Below are 22,086 nucleotides of genomic sequence, written 5' to 3' on the forward strand. Positions count from 1 at the left end.
ATATTGTCCTGTGGTTATTATTAACATGAAATCCTGACTTTAAATCTGTGGGTAGGCTGTACTTAGAAAAATGGCTGAAAAGTCTGCCTGCAATCCTTGTCCCTGACAGGGAAATGTCTGTAGTTATGTCCAAAATCAAAATGGCTGCCAGAGACAGCGCATGCACTATAGGAATATAGGACTCCAATGCACACTCTAGCACCAGGAAAAGCAACACTACAAGCGGGCTGTGACAGAGCACATTGTAATATTACTACCAATTATCGGCAAAATGGCTGCTGGAGATGGTGCATGCACTGTATTAAGATGGGGACTCCAATGCACACTCTAGCACCAGTAACTCTACCATTACAAACCGGCTGTGACGCGCTCGCACGTGTAACCTGGAAGTGCGGGTGACGCACACACCAGTGTTTAGGACACCATTAACTGCTCACTATACATAAAGGACAGTCAGAGAAGGGTGGGCACCCTTGAAAAAGTCCACACCATTGGATGAAACGCGTTGGGTTTATAGAACATCAGACTCTGGTGAGTCTTAGTGTTAAAACTTGCAGCAATAAAAGTGGTTTATCAGACTGGAGTCTGTAGTACATTGTATTATATAGCAACATATCCTATACACCTATACAAACATCCTCACCACTACCTGTACGAGCATCGGGACTAGGAGAACCAGCAGGATCACACATCGCATGGGGTAAGTACAAGCCTTTCTTACCTACCTGCATTATCGTGTTCACCAAGTCCCTGATACTGTGCCCATGTATTGTATTTGAGGTGGAGAGGAGGACGAGGAGGTTAACATCATCCATCGTCAGGTTTTACTATAAGAACACCCACCCTACAGACACCATGGGATTAACTCTTTAGGATTATTTTTTTCTTTGGGACCATCCAATGATCCTTTCTCCATAAGAGTTAACAGGATTTTGGACATAAATACGGACATTTCCCGGTCAGGGACAAGGATTGCAGGCAGACTTTTCAGCCATTTTTCTAAGAACACCCTACCCACAGATTTAAAGTTGGGATTTCATGTTCATAATAACCACAGGACAATATATGGTTAAGATTAACTAAGACGCACACAATTAATTTATATCAATAACACACTAGGATTACCCCAGAGCGCACCACTATTGTTTTAAAACCATAAGGAATGTGACCTGGTCCAATGAGTTTTCCATTTTGCTAGATGTGGAGCTTGTTTTGCTTTTTTACAGAGCTTATGACTTTCTCAAAGACTGGTGGAGAATAGAACTGTTACCTTTAAAAATATGAACTTTATTTAAAAAACAAGCTATAGCCTCCTTACCTGAGTGTTTGTTGTCACAATGTACTCATTTCAAATAAAAAAATGTAAAGCAAAGAGAATGTAAGAGCTCCAGTAAACACTGATAGATCGTTAGGTGTTCATGTCACAACATAGTTGTGTTGCCCTGCTCGCAGAAGAGTTTGAAAATAATATTGTTGTAGTTGTCCAATGTTTTTTTATTATTATTATTGTACATAAGCAGTACAGATCTCTTCTTTGAGTTCTGGGGAATTGCTAACCTAAAGATTTTTCCTTCTCCTCCTCCTAAAGGTCCATAAAATGATAGCTGAGTTTAAATTGATTCCAGGTCTAAATAATCTATTTGATAAGCTAATATGGAGAAAGCATTCTGCATCCACCCTGGTTCTCCATGGACACAACCAAAACTGTGACTGCAGCCCAGTAAGAAACATTTTTCCTGTATTTGGGGTGGGAGGATTTATATGTTGAAAAGTTAAGTCATTTAATTTACAGGCCCTGGCAAAGAAGCATGTCCCAAATTGTAACAAATCTTATAATCTAGTTTAGGCATCTGTATAAATGTGATGGGACTAATGGTGCGTACACACTGGGCGATAAAGTGGACGACTGAACGATAATGATATCGTTATAGCTCAGTCGTCCACTTTATCGTCCATTTTTAACCCCAAAAAGATGAACGATGACGACAATGCGCGTTCCCGCGGGTCGTTCGCCATCATCGTTCATCGGGCTGTCATGCAGGCCAACCTGACGATCTCGTCAGGTTGCTGCATGTCAGGGAATTGGGGGAGAGAGCCCGGCGCTGAATGATATCGTTAATGATATCGTTCAGCGGCTGTGCTCAATGTCATGAACGACATTGAGCACAGCCTGCCGGGGACAACACTACACGATATCGCTCAGGGAGCATATTGTGTAGTGTGTACCCACCATAAGTCACAGCATGATGTGTCAGCCAGAGGCACACTAAGTTCTTCCTGAGAATTTATATAGCAACAGAAATATGTTATGTATGTTTGGTTATCCTTGCGTATCACATTATTCTACTTATAAGAGGTATTAGTATATTTAAAATAAAAAAAAAACGTTAATGGCATATTTTTATGTTTCCTTTAGCATTCAGGAATATTGTTACTTCTGTTGTAAATTCGAAGTCTCCACTTGGAGATTTGTTTCCTGTATATAGTCTCGGTTTAGCCTTTTTTTGATTATTGGACTTCTTAGTGTTTAAATGTGTATTAATTAACAAGTAAATTATATTTTGCATGTCGCTATTACCTGATGTCTTGATGCGTTCCACTAATGTGATCACCGACTGTTTTTTATTTCCTCTTTTTAGGATATTTCCTTAAAGATTCAGTTTTTAAGACTGCTCCAAAGTTTCAGTGATCACCATGAGTAAGTGAAGTGCGATATAATAAAATCATTTTCATGTGTTACCTTACTGGTTTAAAGATTAAGGCCACCTCTTAAATAACTTGACTCTAATTGATTTAATAGTCCATCCACCTAACTGCTTTAATTTATTAGATATGTGCTCTTGTAGTGTGTATCTAACACTTGTAGTGCATCCTGTGAATCAGATAAATGGTAGGGTAATTTTCAGTAAATCAAACTTTCTCTTTCATATTTATGGGACACTGCAAAAATTGAGGTACACAGATCTCTGGAGTAGACAATATGGAATATATTTACTAACAAGCAGTTTATGAAAGCCACTGATTGACAGCGGCTTTGACCGATTATTTTTAGACTGCAACAGGAATCCATGTTAAATCAGGCTTGTTTAGCATTGAGTTCTGTTGCCGTTTTAAAAGTTTTGTTCAAAGCCACTGATGATCAACGGTTTAAGAAACCACTCATTAGTAAATATTACTCCTAAATGTCAAAACTGCAAACTTCTTTTGTATTCTAGTTCCTCCACTCTATACCACTCCATCGATAGGTGTTTCTTTCTTAGCGCCCATTTGAGTAGGGCTCATTTCCTTTAGCTGCTTAGGCAGCCTATTTTATTTCAGTTCATTTAAATAGCTTTTATTTACATAGCAGTAGTGGAATCACTGCACATAAGTGGCTGTCTGAAGCCCACTCAGTCCAATGTGAGTGTTTATATACAGGTAAAAGCTCTGTTCTCTCTGTCTTACTTTCCAAGTAGCTTTGAGCTTGGTTAGTATCCTGTTTCATAGAATTGCTGTCACACTTTTCCTTTTTCGGACCGTCCAAAGCCATCCTTTACCGAGGTGGTTACGGACACCAACTCTTATCTATTGGCTGAAGGGACACAATATTAGCATGAGTTGCCTATAATCCTTATGTACTCTTGGTACCTATCAATGTCCTGAAACTCTGGACAGTCTTCATCCTTGATAGTGGCTCATTAGCAGCTGCAAGGGCTTTCTGTATAAGGCTAGTCAGACAATGCCACGATGGTGTCATACATCAATCGCTAAGTGGGTATGAAGAGTCCCCTGGCCATGAATGAGATGGGGCACATCCTCTGGTGGTCAAAGTCATGTACAGGCCATAGCGGTTGTGTTCATTCCCGGGGTCCAAAATTATGAGGCAGATTATCTCAGCCTTCAGGCTTTGTACCCTGGCAAGTAGTCTCTTCACCCAGACTTTTTCCAGAATCTGGTAACATGATGGGGACTGCTAGATGTAGATCTAATGGTATCTCGCCTAAACCACAAAGTTCCCCTCTACTGTTCCAGGACAAGAGACCCGGCGGCTCTGTTGAGACCTCCATGCTAAGCGAGGCGAAGGGTTATTCCTGGAAGCAATCATTCCAAGCATGCTGAAGGCTCGCAAACAGGTCACATTACCACAGCATCTGGCGCGCTTATGTCGCTTGGTGTTGGAATAAGTTCCCTCCTCCTTTCTTCCGTCTCTCCCATCTTTTATTTCTTCAGGAGGGTCTTATGCAGGTTTGCGCCTGGGATCTCTGAAGTTGCAGTTTTCGGCACTGTCCGTCTTTTGCCAGCGACGCTTGACCTTGCTTCCTGAATTACAGAATTCCTCGCACGGCACCGCGAGACTTCAATCTTGTCTTGAATTTTTTACAATCTGATCTATTTGAACCGCTGGACTCCACCGTACATGAAATGCCACACATGCTACCATATCATATTAGTTGGCACAATGTTGCAGTGTCTGTCATGTCATATAATTCTATTGACATTGATAACATCATTATTGGTCATGGTATGAAACAACCACTATAGGTCTCTGTATGTCTTTATCTTCCGACCACAATGGGCCAGTAAAGCTGGAAAAAATCTTGTGCGGAGTGGTTGACCAAATCTGCTCATCTGTTTCCAGCTTTAGAGACATGTAGCCAGGTATAGTAACTGAAAGAGTCAAGACAATCATGGGTGGGAATTATATCCTATGTCGTCTTTTTTTTTTTTTGTATTACACTTTTAACATATCTTTATTAATAAGGTTGATTTCTGCGTAGAGCCTAGAGTGCAAGTCGGCTGTGCCAGTGTGAGGGAACAAAGGTAAAGCCTGAGAGTTAGGTGGAATTAACAAGAATTCAGAGTTGGTGTGGTTAATATGCATGAGAAGGAGGGGTTATCTTTGATGGAATGTTCACGCTTAGGGGGAATACTCTCCATCAGACAGTTGTGTTGCTTATTTGCTCTTGGATGTAGCAACAGAAGAAGAGCTTAAGGGGTGGATTCAGAGGTGGACGCAGAAGCACCCATAGCTGCGTCTATTGTCGGTTGCGCCATCTGCGACTTTATGCAAATGACAATACAAAACCCTTCCCTGATGTACATCCTTGTGGCTGAATGTGCAAGGAGTGAGATGCCCACTTTCAGCGTCCGCACACGCAGTTGTACAAATTGGTGCATCCTTAGAAGCCACCATCCATAGTACCATTAAAACATGCACCAGCCCTATGGCTGGTGCAGTTGCTCCGTTTGTATATGGCATCCTATGTGAGTGGTCGAGGCTCCTCAACACCCCCAGATAAGATTCCCATAAGATAAACCATCTCCGTGAATGCACTAAGACACTGCCCTGTCACATCCCAGGAACACCCTCTACATTTTTAGTACACTTCTCCCTGCGTACATCTGAAATTACACAGTTGGAATGCATGTGTGGTACGACTCTGATGTATGTGCGGTAGCAAAGAATCTCTTATGTCCAACATCGGCAGTGTGCACACCTTGTAGACAGCCCTGTGTCTACTTTGGATTGTGTTTTATGTGCACCGCATAGCACTTGTATGGAAGTGCAGCATAAATCATTTATCTCTTAAAATACATATCTAAGTAAACTTAAACAGGTTATTTTGTAATTCTGCTAATACTTTTTAGTGTTAGCCAGTCTACTTCCAATCAGGCCCGATCTGTTTTATATACATTTGATCAATGTACAAGTGTAAGTGATAGATCCTTAAGACCGAAAACAATATGCTCTTCATATAATGAAAATGTGTACAGTATGTTTGTGACCCTTGTAGAAACTCATTGTTAATTGTTTGGATGACAGACTAGTTGTTCTTCTAGTATGACCTAAAGGGGTTTATTTACTAAGCTGTGTTAGGAGATAAAGTGAACGGAGGTAAGGTACCAGCCAATCAGCTCCTAACTGCCATGTCACAGGCTGTGTTTGAAAAATAACAGTTAGCTGACTGGCTGGTACCTTACCTCCGTTCACTTTATCTCCTAACAAAGCTTGGTAAATAGACCCCAAAATCTGCTGCAGACTTTAATCCAGAACACTGAAACTAGATCAAGCTCAGAAATCTGCACTACTGTATTTGAGGGGCAGTCCTTCCTGTCAACCTTTAAATTAGGTAAAAGCGATATTTACTTTTGTAGATTGTCTGATCATAGATATGAGTAAAGTTTTCTAACCTTGTTTTTTCTTTATTTTAGGAATAAATATCTGCTTCTAAATAGCCAAGAACTGAATGAACTGAGTGCCATATCACTAAAAGCCAACATCCCAGAGGTAGAGGCTGTGTTGAATACAGACAGGTAAGAATTTGTCATACAATTCCCAGTACTTGCTGTATTGTGTTAAATGATGTGGCCTAGAACCCTCTCTCTCCACATACATATATCCTCCTTGCACAACAAGTTGCGTTACACACAACACGTGAGCGTTGTGCGGCTTTTTACCGCCGAAAGTCTTTTTGTGCAAATTTTGCCTTTAAAATGCATCTTATTCGCAAAATGATGCGAATATGATGCACAAGCAGCTTATGCTGATTAAAATGATATGCAGCATGCCTATATTCTTTGTGCAACTGCAGTTATATCTGCATACGAAATGCTACATTACAATATCAGCGGCTGTAACACTATAACGTAGCATTTCGCATGCAGATACAGCCGTAGTTGCACACAGAATATAGACATGCTGCATATCATTTTAATCAGCAGGAGCAGCTTGTACGTCCTATTTGCTTTTGTGAGTAAGATGCATTTTAAGGGGAAAAGTTGTACAAGAGACACTTGGCGCTACCGAGTCACCCCATTGCATGCTCACATCTGTATATACTATGTGGACACATCTGTATATACTATTGCTTGTTGTTAATTTCACACTGCTGTCCTATGTAAGGTCTCCGTAACTGAAGCAGGCTTGTTAGTGTAGATTGCAACATGCAGATAGAGTTGGTTATAGTGTTGTAGTGTTCCTTAGTACCTCAGCCAAACAGTGTGTGCTGGACATTGTAATTGTATTCCAGCTAAATAGCTGCAGGCCGTAAGTCAGTGCAAACAGCGTAGCGACCGTGACCTGCTAATGATGAACTGTAGCACACTATTACAGCTACTAATGTTTATTTTGGGTTTGAGCTAGAGATTTGAGACTGATCTTCGAATCTGAAAATGAGGAAAAACTTTATTTTCTCGGAAAACTCAATGCTATGCAATCCAAAACACCCGTGATCCGAGCCTTTCAGGAAAATTATGTTGTGCTTCATGTTCAGGTCCGAACTTTATAGTAATAATTTCAGCACATCTGTAATATCAGCGCATACCATGTTTACACTTATTTCTTTGTTTCAGGAGCTTAGTTTGTGATGGGAAAAAAGGCTTATTAACTAGATTGCTACAAGTCATGAAAAAGGAGCCTGCAGAGTCTTCCTTCAGGTGTGTTCAGTATTGTGCAAGTGTAACTATAATTGTGTGTTTTGTGATCACTTGTAAAGTAAGAGGTGCTTTGCCACAATTTGAACAAGGAATGTGGAAGAAAAATATAATTGTGTACACAATTGGAATTTCCTGTATAGTTTGTCGCCTGCGTTTATTACATTGGGAACGGTTGTAAGACTAAAGATCTGTGGTCCTTATAGAAAGTGCAATGTCTATACACAGTGACGCTTGTTTCATGCACTTTCTGGACCAAATATACTATAAGCTGCTGGTCAGGCCAGCATTTGTGGGATTGCTTTGTACTTCCCATGGAGATCAATGATTACTTTGTTCAGGACAGTTCATTTTTTATTCGCCATGATCTAAATGCCGCTTTATGTGAAACACTGTACTTTTTTTATGAATATTCAGTCATCATTTTTTTTCTTTAATAAGAGTCCCCTCTTTAAATGAGTGAAAGTTAGGATCTCGCACATCTTCACATTGTAACATATCTTTTTAAGTGAGCGCATTTGTGTCTCTAATTTTTATTTCCTGTTTTTTTTCTGACCCAATTCCTATAATGAATTTAGTGACACACCAATAAAAAATGTTTGGTTTTACAATACAACACCATTAAACATGCATAAAAAAATTTAGAATTTAGAATTTGGAAGTTAGTCTTTTAGTCGCTTGTTAGTCTTGCTGGTAAATTATTCAAAACTGTTAAGCAGGGACCTCCTTAAAACCTTATATAAAACATAGACTTCTATTGCAAAGCAGTGGGGTTTTGGGGTTTTGTTTGGGACGTTTTATGAAAAAAAAAAAAATATTTTGCAGTGGTTGTAAATTGTGAGCAGATACCATTCTGTTCCGTTGCCATGATTTTTTTTTTCTTGTAGCTTCAATGATGTTTACTTAATGTGTGTAAATTGCATAGCTATTTATTATATATGTAATCACAAAATATAATCAAGTCCTGAAATTTCATTCATCAAACATGCTAGCACTGCTTATATATTGTTTAGAGGAGTCTATGGTGTGTTCTCTGTATTAATATATATCTATAATTAGGTTCTGGCAGGCCCGGGCTGTTGAAAGCTTCCTTCGTGGAGTGACTTCATATGCGGACCAGATGTTTCTTCTGAATAGAGGACTGTTAGAGGTGAGTTTTAATAAACATGTTTAAGGCACATAACTTTTTAATGTACCAATTACTAGATAGAAGCAATAGCCCCAATCTTTCTGCAACCTCCAGATGAATGAAAGGTCATTGAGGCTTACAGTATGACACAGGCCTGTAAGACCAGGGTGTACGACACTTCTGATTTGTACCAAATGTGAACACTGATCCACACTGAAGGGCCATTTCTTTAGTTTGTCCATATTGTTATAATTTGTATTCAGTGGGCTTTATCTTCATGTTATCTGCACTCATTTTGTAAAGCTTATTGACTATGTACTATTAATCAGCAAGGTAGTTATAAACTGTCATTGAAAAATCACATGTTCTTGAAACCATACCAGTCCTCTGCTTGACCATACATATACCTCACCCTTTTTCATCTCTCCCACTCATGCTTCTTGCTCTGTTTACCCTATTCTTGCTCACCCTATGCGTCAACCATCTGCCTGCCCCCTTCCCTCTAGATTGTAAGCCCTGTACAGCAAGGCCCTCCTCCCTTCTGTTTCTCATTACCAACTACACCTGCTCCTCTTCCTGGGCATCTCTACCCCTTGACTCCACTCCTTCTTCGCACATCTTCCAGTGACTCTAAATCTGTTAGTCGTGCCCATGGTAATGGACACAGGTTTCAGCTTACACCTCTTTACCCCCCCTGGCTATTAGTTACTGTGTGGAGAGTTGTAGTATTACTTGTAATGTTTTTGTTTACTGTATTGTATTGTTTTACCATGTACTGTCTTGTTGTTTGCCCTCTGTACGGCGCTGTGGATCACATGTGGTGCCATATAGATAAGGGTTAATAATAATAAATGGGGTCCACAAACAGTGTGTTGAAACCATGTTCAGAGCCAAGATATAGATTACTACAGAGAATTATCACGGGGTCTGAGAGTAATATTAATCGGTCTGAGAGAAAGCTTCCAAATACTGTCATTCGCTCATTCGATCCTGTGTTTGCTGGATGATAGAGATTAGTGGTTAATATGGTGTTCCTTAAAATGTCCAGGTTTCCACAAACTGTTTTCTTCCATAAGAGGGTAGCACTTATTCTGGATGTGGGAACTTCTAAGGTGTAACACATTTGCGACAACCATTCAGTCTACCAATAGTCCTTTGGGACTTGAATTTAGTGTTTAGACATTACAACAATATCTTAATTGATAATGAAATAACGAGGGAATAGCCCACACTTGTCTATGAAATAGCTTTTGAGTTGATAGTCCCATTACTTTTGGCCCCTTAAAAAGTGGGAGGCACATATAGAAACCGTTGTAATTCCTACACCGTTCACCTGATTTGGATGTAATTACCCTCAAATTAAATCTGAAAGTCTGCAGTTAAAGTACATCTTGTTTGTTTCATTTCAAAGCCATTGTGGTGGTGAATAGAGGCCAAAATATGAAAATTCTGTCAATGTCCCAATATTTATGCACCTGACTGTACATCCAGACAAAGGTGTTAAAGAGGGGAATTCCCTAATATTGTCACAGGAAATTGAAGATATGCAATTTTAAGTATAATGTGAGACTAGATGGTCTTGTTCCTGCACTGAGTTGTTTTCTTGGGTCTTTTACTAAACTGAAGCCAAGACCAGGCCTTTTTTTTTTTTTTTACCAATAGTAAGCCAAGAAGATCATTTGGGAGCTTTCTCCAGAAGGGTAATGTCTTTTCTAGGATTGATGACAATGGCTATGCTGGCAGTACACTTGGGTGTGTTTCACAGGAAACTCAGTATGTCCTTTAAGGAGAGTTGGATATACAAAGCAGTACATAGGCCAGGGAAAGGAAGATCACAAATATGGTTTAAAAAAAGAGAAGAGAGTTAGAATCTGATGCAGTGGATTCCCCTGGATAATCCAGAACGCTCAGTTAGTGTCCTCTTTATCTAGAATGTATTGCTGTTTGCTTAACTTTACAATTTTTAAAAGACTAATTGGCAATATCAGATTACCTAACCATTATAGAAGCAGGGGGGGAGGGAGAGATTCTAATGATATCCTACGACGTGTCTAGCTGCAGGGAGACCCCTCTCCAATAGCGAGATGTAATAGGGAGATGGAGAAGTGGACAAGGAGGGGGACAAATGAGTGATGTGCAGGGGAGATGGGCAGAGATGAGGTTCGGGAGGACGGGCGAAGGATGACGGGGACGTAAAAGAAAGGGGGAGAAAAACACTGGGCATGATAACTAGCGACCCGGTATGTGACAGGTCCAAAATACTAGTAAGATGGGCAATCTTGACAGTTATTTTCAGCCTGGGCCAAGTCTTTTTACCTAAATTATATAGAATTCATAAGGCTCAATAAGTTCTCCTACCTTCACTGAATGGAAAACCCTGGTAATGAGAAAAAGAAAATGGTGTGTTGGAATACATGAATGTGTTTTAATCCACCAGATCTACTTGCCAGTAACTCCCTTTTTTTAGGAATTCTACAGGACAGCACTCTTCTATTTCCCAATGGTAATAAGTCATACGCAGCAGCAATCCTTGTAATCGTTTGCAACACACTTAGAATATCAGCAATGGGAGGGTTGTCAGGTGTCCGTTCTTGTCCATAGGTTGAGATCATCTTATTGTGTGGTGCTGTCCTGAGAATTCCTGTCACTAGTAAGACAAACTTTACGTTTTAGATCAGATGTAAATTTGGTCATAACTGAGTACCTCTTGCTTTAGCACATCCTGTACTGTATCGTGGACAGCGAGTGCAAGTCTAGAGACGTCCTTCAGAGCTACTTTGACCTCCTGGGGGAGCTGATGAAATTCAACATGGATGCTTTCAAGAGATTTAACAAATATATAAATACAGATGAAAAGGTAGGTGAAAGATACCATCCATGTATCTATCTGGGTTGGGAATGAAATCCCAGCTGTCGGGATGCCGCTGGTCACAATACCGACAGCAGCATCCCGACACCCATAGGAAGGAATGGTAAGTATTTTTCTAACCCTAACCCACCCTCCCCGGTGCCTAAACCTAACCTCCCTACACCCTAATCCTAACACTCCCTACCCGGTACCTAACCCCGCTAACTTACCCTAACCTCCCCCTAACACCCCGATACTTGCCTTCGCGTTGCCGGCGGTTGGGATACTGGTGCCGGCATCCCGACCTGTCGGGATTTCGGCGCCTGTATTCAGACCATCGGCATGCCGGGATCCCATCTATCTAGATATTTTAATTGAACCTGCTAGAACGGAAAAAAAACTATCTCACTGTGAACCTTTTTTTTTTAGTAGTTTATACTACTAGACTGGTTACACATCAGAACACCATACAAAAAACGTGATGGTCGTTCCAATTTCCCTTCATCCAAGGACACACAATATAGATACACCCTATGCAATCTTATGAACGACAGTACAATATATCATGTCTGAGCATTGTATATAATTAATCTTTTCTCCTGTACACACTGTGCAATCATCGTGTAGATCACTGGCAGGTCAGGTGATGTCTTCAGAGGAAAGATTGGACTAATATATCTTGTGGTCTTCCGGTTACCAATACACACTGCCTGATGTGCACCACATCATTCACAACATCTTCCCATATAACTTGCAGCACTTTAAATGTGATGAACGAGGCACATAACACACGGAATTGAGCTACACACTGTGATGTGAAAGATATGTTGTTACTACTTGCCTGAGAATTACATATTGTCCCATATATCGCTTAAAGTGTTTGCTTACCTCCTGATTGGAAGTTATTTTTTTTGGCCAGCTTGATTAATACTGTGTGAAACCTGCTAATGTGACTTATACATATTTCTTATGTACTTCTGGTTTAGTTCCAGGTTTTCCTGAACCAGATTAACAGCTCCTTAGTGGACTCAAACATGCTAGTCAGATGCATCGCATTGTCTCTGGACCGGTTTGAGAGCCAGTTAGATGACGTCAAAGGTGAGGGATATTGTTATTACTATAAACTTTTAGTTATAAAGGCGCCACAAAGTGTATGTAGCTTTGGACAGGATAAACACATAACATAGTAATGGGCTATAAGAGCAATGTATACAATACTCAATGGCAGACAGTAAGTGCCCAACATTAATATCACACCACAGACTGGGTTATGAGTACCAAATGACGCGGGGCACCTGGCCCAAAATCTTGGAGGTGAGGATGAGAGGAAGTTACCAGGCGGTTAAAGATGTTGAGAGGGGAGAAGTGGTTTAAGGCTTTGTAAGTGACGATTAGTAGATCACCCTGTATTCTGAACGGGATAAGGGAGCTATTGAAGCAGACTGCAGAGAGGAGAGGAAAGTTAGAGCATGAATGAGAGTTTTGTTGCTATCGGGAGGAAGAAAGAATCAGTTTCTGGCTATGTTCCAGAGCTGGATGCATCCGTACTGAGATGGCATGAATGTGAGGAGAGAGCGCAGTAGTGGATGATAACAAGGCAGTGGAATTTAGAAACAGGTCAGGGTGGTTATAACAGATGGAGGAACCCTGGAAAATGACATTGGTTCTCTACACTCCACCTTTATCTGTGTGTAATGCTAGAACTGGCCATTATTAAACTCTTGACATGAGATAAATTATTCTGTATTGCAGAAAAGATTTGGCCATTTTGGGAAGGTCTTTGCAATTGTAACTTTTTTGGCCACATTTTTGTTTTCTTTTAATTTTTCTAATATTAGTTGGCAGTTTTTCACCTAGTTTACTAGTATTCTGCAGAATTTTAAGGGGGACGTGTTGTAGGTACCTTCTTCCAGTCTTCCCCGTTGAAGAGCCACATGTACACATAAGCTAATGAAGGAAAATGGGTGGAGTACTTGAAAGAACTACTAAAGTCTGTCTCCTTTTCTATACTGTAATTGTCCAGAGCATGTGTTAGTTTTTGTGTATTTTAGGAGCAGAATGTCTATTCAGTATTGGCGGTGCAGTTAAAGCTTGGTGCTCTGTCCCCACACCTTGCTGAATATGTTTGGAATCCAGGCTTCTAGTTTTGATCTTTTTTTGTTTTTACCTCAACAGTTGCAGAAATTCTGTCAGAGTGTCGATTGCTATCCTATATGACTCAGGGCTCCATCCGGATGTCCTTTCTTTTCCGACTAGTTAATATCATTCATGTGCAGACATTGACACAGGCAAGTTCCATATAGCTCAGTGTTTCATGCCTTTTCTGTATTTTGAAAAATAGTTTTTTAGATGTATCCATGTATCGATGCAGCACATGGGGTAAGCATCACCGATGACTGATACTACCACTAATAAAATTCTTTGCATGTATTTTGGATCATTGATGCAAATACATTTATTCTAAGATTCTGGTAAAGACCAGGTGTTTTATTGGTTATTGCTTATGATGTAACTGAATTGGCCTGTCATACATGGAATGCTGATTCAGGTTCAACAACCTATTTCAGGTTTTGTAAGCAAGGAAAGAGGAGCAGTTTGAGCCTAGGTTTTATGTAACTGCATTTGCCATATGCGCACCTTTTTATATATCCGTCCTGCTCGGACCATACGAGGACATTAAAACACATCTGAAGCTTCAGCCAGATCATTTCTTCCTTGAGTTTACATTAACTTAATAGTTATGTCTTAACTTATTGATGCTTATGTATGTTGTTTAATGATATAATGTAAAAGTGTGTTATGTGGGAAATGTACCGTTATTTAACAGGAGAATGTCAGCTGCTTGAACACGAGCCTTGTCATCTTAATGCTGGCTCGGAGGAAAGGCCGGTTACCCTGCTACCTGCAGACTATACGAGACATGGAGTGCATGGAGAAATACCCAGGGTTCATACTCAACAACTTCCACAGTCTCCTACGATTCTGGCAGCAGCATTACCTCAACAAGGATAAAGACAGCACTTGTTTAGAAAATGTGAGCACAACAATTCACGTCTAATGTTACAGGCGTTTTACAGGTGTTTGGTGCAGTGCAAGAAAATTGTCATATCTCTCTCTCTCTTTTCAGAGTTCATGTATAAATTTCAGCTACTGGAAAGAGACTGTATCTGTACTGTTAAACCCAGACAGGACATCACCATGTGCCATTGTAAGCTACATAGATGAGGCATATATGGATGTAGACAAAGAGTTTTTGGAGGACTAACCCTATTGGGTACATTCTTTGTTCTGTATGGACAACTATGACAGATGGTATTTCAGTGAGCGTGGATACCCAGGGATTTATTGTGTGTGTTTGTCATGGGATTTTGAACGCACACGGAATACATCACGCTCAGCATTACCCACTGATGCCACTCTGCAGGGGTATACTCTATCTGTGCAATATGTTCAGGGACGTCATCATCCAATTAACACTGTTCTTTTATGTTTTGAAGGGAGGAGGAAAGGCTTTAATGTTTCCTTTCTTGCCTGGTTACACCTCATGAAATGAATGGTTAATTCCACAATACATCTAGAATCGTTTCTTAACATTTATTATTGTGTTCTAACAAATGTCTTTGTGAGAAGAAGAAACCAATATGGTAGCCATAGTCGCCTAGGAGGACACTGATACCTCTGTGGTGACTTGTCGTCTTCCCTGGTCTAACAAGAAGCAAGCTGTGGGAAACCAGCAATAATAATGCCAAGTAGATGAAGAAGCAGCGAGCAAAATCGCATCATAACTGTAGTGTTCAACCTTTATTGCTATTAACATTGAATATATGGGAGGCTGTTGTCACACCGGTAGTCATTAGGGGTGCAGTCAAACACAGGATTCAACAGATATATTTTTTCATTGCCACTTTCAATAAAAAAAATAAAATAAAAAACAGTTGGTTATACACACACACACACACACACACACACACACACACACACACACACACACATACACACACACGTTCTTGTGGCTAACGGTTTTGCTATTCTGTTTCGATGCATTTGCATGTTGAACATTGGGCACTTCTCTATTTTTTTTATCTTATCCCACCCTACCTGTTGCTGTTTGTTTTATGAGATCTCATAATCTGTATTATAATGTGAGGCTTAGCACCGAAGCCGACAATATTCTCTGGCAGCCTCTTATACACCCTGCACCTTACATGTGCTTACTGGCAGAGAGTTTTACTTTATACAGTCACCTGATATCAGTGCACAGTTGTTGTGTACTTCTGTCATTGCTCAGAGAGGGTGTTGTTGAGACCCTCTTATTTTGCAACATTCAATGTGTTTATTTATTTTTTTACATGTTTAATGACCAGATAGTAATTTCCCAAATAATGGAATCTGTGGAATTTTCATGCACTAAAACCTTGATTTTAATGTAGCATGAGTCTAGCTTATAGAACAGGTCCTGCCAAGTACACACACTTGAAGCTATATTGTTCTGCTATAATTAATTTTTTATTTGTAATCTAAATCGACAAAGGAGTGTGTTGGCAGATGAACTATACAGTTTTTTTTTTTTTTTTAATGGTTTAATTTTTATTTAACCTGCTGTTACCAAATTTAGTCCTACTGTTAAAACTGCTGAGGTCCATTACCCATCATGCACATGTAAGTCTGATCTATTTTTAATGTCACATTTGAATGGGTGAATATTATTGTGATATTTTTTAAACTGCTTTGCCCTTTCTCCAATGTGTCTTTTAGTGTGTTTGAGTAAAAAAAAAAAAAAAATGCATTTTATATTGTTTTTTGTTTTTTTTGTAACTTCAGATTTTGATCTTTTCTGGTTCATGTTAGGAAACTAATTTTAATCTGTCGATTTAGATTAGTATAACCCAAAAACAGTCCATGAACTCTCGCATGGGTTCTCCAACATATGTCTGACATTTTGTCCCAGTTACTGAATTGTGAATGGAAATCAATGGCATATTTGGGGTTTTTATTCTAATGGAAAGTGTGTTGGCTCTCGGTTACTGTGTAATACTCGATGAGCCCACAATTGCCCATAAAGCATTCAGTGTGGCCCTTCTGATGAGTCCTAGTAATGTTTTATAAACAGCTATTGCCTATCTGCAAAGGTTCTATACATTCACGTTTCATTCTGATGTTTGTTTTTCGACCCTATGAAAAAAAAATATATATAAAATAATTGGTGACTTGAAAATGGTGTAAATAAAAGAGTTGCTTTTAACTTAAAGGTATAATTGAGTATGTAGTGAATTTTATGCAGTGTGTTAATGATTTATAAAGGGATTGATACTTGTTAATGCAGTTGTTCAGGAGATTTGGTGGATAACCATATTTTAAGGGCCACTGTGTCTGTCATTGTCCATAAAATTCCATCAAATTATATTTTGACTGCACTAGACAACTGTTTTGGGTTCATGCATGGAGATTATAGAATTATGTGGTCTAAATTAGTTATTGGAAACTAAACAAGTGGATTTGGTTTAGATCAGAATCCAATAAAATGTATCCTAACGCAATTATCTTTAAAGTATTAGCAAAATAATCTCTCGCCACTTTTCTTCCTAAAAAGCTGAATCAATACAACCATTATCGATTGTTATACAGATTCAGCCACATGGTGGCACTGTTTTATTGCAGCTATGTAATACTTCCTATCAGTAGTTTTAAAATAGAAAAAAAATGTTTTACAGGTTATGTTTGGCAAATAATGGTAATATTACATTTTTTTTTTTTTTTTTTTGTATTAAGAAAGTAACTGTACAATCTTGTTGGTGACACACAGCCTGATCCATATTTGTGAGGGTAAAAATGTCATTGTTTTGCCATGAGCATGTTCCCTGGAACAAAAGATACCAAGTGTTGTGCCTCAGTAGACTTTATTAGTTAACAAGGGCTAGGAGGGAGCATGCGGACAGAGACGGGAGGGTCTGGCACAGCTGTTGCAGCTGTTCGGGAAGGGATTGCAGTGCCTGGTCTTCTCATTCTTCATGCTGCCATGAGACAAAAACAAAGAGTTGCATTAATATTCTGCTATGCACACAGTGTCTCTTCTCAGCTTATGTTTTGTTCTTTTTTTTTTTTAAACTCCATTTCTTAAATGAATGAAGAACAATCACATTTAGCTGTACAATTCCATACAAATAACAAAATCATCGTACTGGTGTCACTTTTTTTTTTTTTTTACTGCGTTTAATCCTTTTATAGTGTGGCTGTACTTTTATGATCAATAGAATTGTATTAAATGCTGTTGATAACTTTTTTACACCAAAGCACCTGACATGAATCCTAGACTCTGTTTTCCAAGTACAGGAAAAAATATCTTGCTAAAATAATGAATATGGGTAAACACTAATGTAAGATCTAGCAAAGCAGTTACTAGAGTAACAGGTAGGGTTTACTACATAAATTCTTCATATGTAATGAATCCAAATGCCTAAAGGCACACTAAGGGGCATATCCATTTGCAGGCGAACTGTTGTAGAAAAACCCCACAGCACTGTGTTTTTCCTGCAGCTACAAGGTTTTTCATATTTAATTGCCAGGTAGAAAATCACTTGCTGTAACTTCTATAGGAAATATCGCAGCTATTTTCAAAAAATTAAAAATCCCCTCTTCAGAACCCTTGGACACTCCCCCTAATGGCTAATTATGCAGTTGGAAGTTTTCAATCAGTTTTGGCTCGGCTACATTTGGATCTGAATAACAAACCTAAGTTTTATAGCCAATAGGATAAATCCAAACTTGCTCTAATTTTGTTGAAAAGAACAGAGTATAACCAAACTGCTCATCTCTAGTTAAACATTTTATTTTAATTGACCTTAAATTACTACAAAGGCACTTTTTTTTTCTCTCTCTCGCATTTTTCATTTTATTAATTTGTAATAAAACGATAAGTTTGCCTAGAATAAATTTTTTTTTTTTTTACTTAAATGCACTTTGGGCCAGGAGGGGGTGGTCACTCATCTGATTTAGACTCCCCAAAGCATATATAAAGACTGGAAATGCTTACAAAATATACTCCAGATGGTTCTGGAACGACTAAATTATATTTACCCTCACATTTCCAATCGGTTATGGAAAAAGGGACCCACATTGCCAGTTTCTCTGTTTAGTGGGAATGCCTGGTCCTATTAACCTTCTAGACTGATGTTCTAGATCTTATCAACAGAGCAACTGGGGTCTTCATCCCTAGAGACACATTAATGATCTGCTTGGTAACCCAACTAAGCTGTCCCCAAATAAATGGACAAGTTTCCTCTGCATATTGGAAGAAAGCTTCCAATCATTGCGAATACCAACAAAATATGGTATGTGGCCTCCATGGAATATATTACTAGCCTGTTACATGACACCGTGCACTCATTCTATTGGGTCTGAGCTCCATGGTATGACAGACATAATGAGCCCCTTCCAGATTGAATTTAATGACTGCTGTTATGCAACAGTTTTATATTTTGCCATCTGCCCATACTGAGACTGTAGCTCTAATTGGTCATATGGTTCAGTTCCGCTTATTCCCTTCTCCCCCTTCCCACCTCCCTTATTTTCCTACCTCTCCTTATTCTATTTTCGATATAGGGTTTTCGACCATCCATACACTAAAATAAATACAAAAACAGCAGATCCTGGTTCTTTCCATACACTGGCAGCTATTTAAAGTGTTTTTACTAGATTGCTCTTTTTTTTTCCACTGCTTATTTGTTCACATTTCTGTATTACCTATTACTCATCAGTCATTCTTGAATGTCAGTCACTCTTTTCTCTCTTGTAACAAATAAAAAAATAAAATATATATATATAATTAAAAAAATCATCCAATGTATTTTTCTTTGGGACAGTCACAACCATTATTACTGTTAATGTTTTTTTTTAGGGGGTTTCAGACTTCCTCATTTTTGTAAAAAAAAAAAAAATTCCTGTAGGGTTTGTCCCCAAATTATTTTTTTTCAGTTGGATACTGTGGGTTTTGCTGCCTGCGTACCCACAGTAATAGTAATAATTTTGGTTGCGATGTCTGTTGCAGAGAAATTCTCGCAGCCAATTGGATATGCCCATTATTAATGATGACACAGCAGGTAACATGTAACCCGGGGGCTATAAACTCTTTTGCTATAATGTAAACAATATAATTCATGAGGACAATTAACAATAACTATTTTTCAAATAGCCATTGGGAAATCCATTGTGAATAGTGTATGGTGGACATTTTTAAAACCAGCAAAAACTACAGACTCTAACCTCTCTATACGACAGTGTCTGGCTATTTATTTTTAAATTAAATTGGCCTCCCTCACTCCGCAAGCTGCAGAAGAGGTGCTCAGCATCCCTATTTAATGGTAGCTTGCTGCCACCAAGTGATTCCAGCCAACAGGCTAAGACTAGTGCACCGCAGTGGAGCGGCACTACGGTAAGTTGATCTTCTATACATGCACTCCACAAGTCAGTTGATCTTCTATACAGGCTCATGTGGGGGGAGGCAAGTGGTTGCTGTTGATTACAGTAACCCTACATTAGCATGGCTAAGTGGCCAACATTTGGACTGCTACCTTGCTACTGTTCTCGGCAAATTCCATTTCTTTAGGTGTGGCTTCCCATTTGACAAGCTTACCAAAACAGGCACAGTGGCCATTATTAGGGCCAGCAGCTCCTTTTTTTTTTCTACATTGTCAGCCCTTTGCAGTGTAGTAATGTTGAGGGGGGTGTGTGTGTGTGTGTGTGTTTGTTTCTCTTGGGGGGGGGGGGGGGCGCGTGGGGGCGGAGTTGGTTCTGTGGCCTCTTTTTTTTTTTTTGTTTTTCTCTCTGGTCTGTGTCTTTTGCAGCTCCACATCCTCCTGGGTTGTGCCACTACAACAGTCTTAACTCTCTTTTACCTAATGTCTCTATGTTCAGGAGGGTCAATACAGTATATCAAGGGCTTGGCCTGGAGGAAGGACTGCAACAAACCGTTTTGCATGTTCCATATGTCACTCTAAATTGCCTTGTGGCTCAGTCAAGAGTAAAGAACCAATGGCTGTGCCAAACGCTATTGAGTACCAAACAGGTATTCTCCCACCTGGGAAGGTATGGAATTCATAATGCTCCCATTGTGGTCTCCCCACCAGACCCCTTTGGACTCCATTTCATCTGCATTTGATGACCCTTCAGGCTTTTAGCTATAGACATTGTCAGTGCAGAGTTTCCTGCAACTGTTCTTTTCCTTAGAGGGTTATGACTGCCACTACTCTTCTAGATCATGGACACAGCAGCTGCTGCCACTTCCCCAACACACAGGAAGAACACTGACATCCTACCAAGATTAAAATGAGCTGATGCAGGGCTCCGATGTAAAAATGTTCTTGTGTCCTTGCATGCATCTAGTGCGTGTCCTCAGTGACTGCGAAGAAATGGAGATTTCAGACACTTCCCTGTTTCATTTCCTCCTCCTGCTCCATTAGAAGAATTGTTTGCTGAAGTATGGACCACACCTTATTGAAAATTTCAGGTATCCTGCAGTTTGCAGTACCTTATCGTCTTCCTGCCAAGGGTATGGTGAAATGGGAATGCCTACTTATCTCTATAGGATAGCAAAGAACATAAAATTGAGGCTTCCATTAAAAAGGTTTGGACAGCAGCAGTGGCCTTGATTTGACCTAGATAGAGCAGGGATTTTTAAACTCCAGTCCTGAAGTACTCTTAACAGGTCATGTTTTGGGACTTTTTTTTTTTGTAATAATGTAATAAAACAATCAAAGCGCACAACTAAAATGACAAAGAACAAAGGTAGTGTTTCTAAGATAACCAGTATAGGAACATGCACAATTCAAAAAGAGAAAGAAACAAGCTAGTATAATCCTAAAATAAACATCACCTGTCTACATCCAAACACCTACATATAGTGCAGAAAAAGAATAATGGCATTAGGGCAAATAGTTTTAACACTTTAAGTAAAAGGTTAGGGGGAGGTATGGAAAACACCAACATCTTAAAGGCATAGATAAAAAAAAAAATCACAAAGCATATCTTGTAAAGAAAAACCAGTAAGACATAAACAACAAAAAGCTGTATTTTACAGGATATTGCTTACCAGCAGTAGCAATGGTATTACAACTTAATGCCACTATGAACATCAGGATTACATAAGCACTAGTATCAATTTTAGCAACAACAGTAACATTGATGTTTTTAATACTGCCATTGCTGGTGCCCTCGAAGTGCACAAGTAAATAAAGAAAATGGCTATGGGGAAAGATAATTCCAAAATACAGAATGTCTGATGCATTCAAAAGCGCCTAAAGGAGAACACAATAAAAAGGACACCATTTTGAATTTTTCCAATTGCCCGTGTAAAAACCGGTTGGTAGATATCCAGATTAACCTTATAGTATCCCCTTATCACAGAAGTGTACACACCATGTTCATTATCAGAAAGGGTAGATCTATCAACTTAAAGGAGCTGCAATAGGGATACACTTAACATTATGTAAAAATGGGGGCAGTGGGGTGTCCAGTTAATGAAAGTGGCTTTTTTTTTTATTTATATAGCTGCAGTCACTATGGTGGCAAGAACTGGAGAAGATTCTTTTTCTGAGGACTTTAGTCCTAGTTTTTAAAATGATAACGTAACAGGGCTAAAGATCTGTACATAGGCAATGAGAAAAAACTGAATTAATGAAAGCAGTAGTTTTGTCTCAAAATT

General features: G+C 39.2%; 2 protein-coding genes across 2 annotated transcripts in view; one reads left to right on the top strand and one right to left on the bottom strand.

Moving 5' to 3' along the window:
• The window catches only part of TRPC4AP (transient receptor potential cation channel subfamily C member 4 associated protein), a 71,011-nt gene extending 51,830 nt beyond the window's left edge, over positions 1 to 19,181 (top strand). The window contains exons 10-19 of the mRNA XM_088480697.1: positions 1,589 to 1,720; positions 2,640 to 2,698; positions 6,193 to 6,294; positions 7,333 to 7,416; positions 8,473 to 8,563; positions 11,259 to 11,399; positions 12,377 to 12,488; positions 13,566 to 13,678; positions 14,218 to 14,424; positions 14,518 to 19,181. Coding sequence (XP_088336823.1) covers positions 1,589 to 1,720; positions 2,640 to 2,698; positions 6,193 to 6,294; positions 7,333 to 7,416; positions 8,473 to 8,563; positions 11,259 to 11,399; positions 12,377 to 12,488; positions 13,566 to 13,678; positions 14,218 to 14,424; positions 14,518 to 14,655 — 1,179 coding nt within the window. The 3' untranslated portion in view covers positions 14,656 to 19,181. The remainder of the gene's footprint in view (positions 1 to 1,588; positions 1,721 to 2,639; positions 2,699 to 6,192; positions 6,295 to 7,332; positions 7,417 to 8,472; positions 8,564 to 11,258; positions 11,400 to 12,376; positions 12,489 to 13,565; positions 13,679 to 14,217; positions 14,425 to 14,517) is intronic.
• Positions 17,180 to 22,086, bottom strand: part of MYH7B (myosin heavy chain 7B) — a 61,620-nt gene continuing 56,713 nt past the window's right edge. The window contains exon 43 of the mRNA XM_088480696.1: positions 17,180 to 17,401. Within this exon, the coding sequence (XP_088336822.1) occupies positions 17,390 to 17,401 (12 nt within the window). The 3' untranslated portion in view covers positions 17,180 to 17,389. The remainder of the gene's footprint in view (positions 17,402 to 22,086) is intronic.

Source organism: Taudactylus pleione, unplaced genomic scaffold (assembly GCF_031769625.1).
Source record: "Taudactylus pleione unplaced genomic scaffold, aTauple2 ptg000256l, whole genome shotgun sequence".
Taxonomy (NCBI): domain Eukaryota; kingdom Metazoa; phylum Chordata; class Amphibia; order Anura; family Myobatrachidae; genus Taudactylus; species Taudactylus pleione.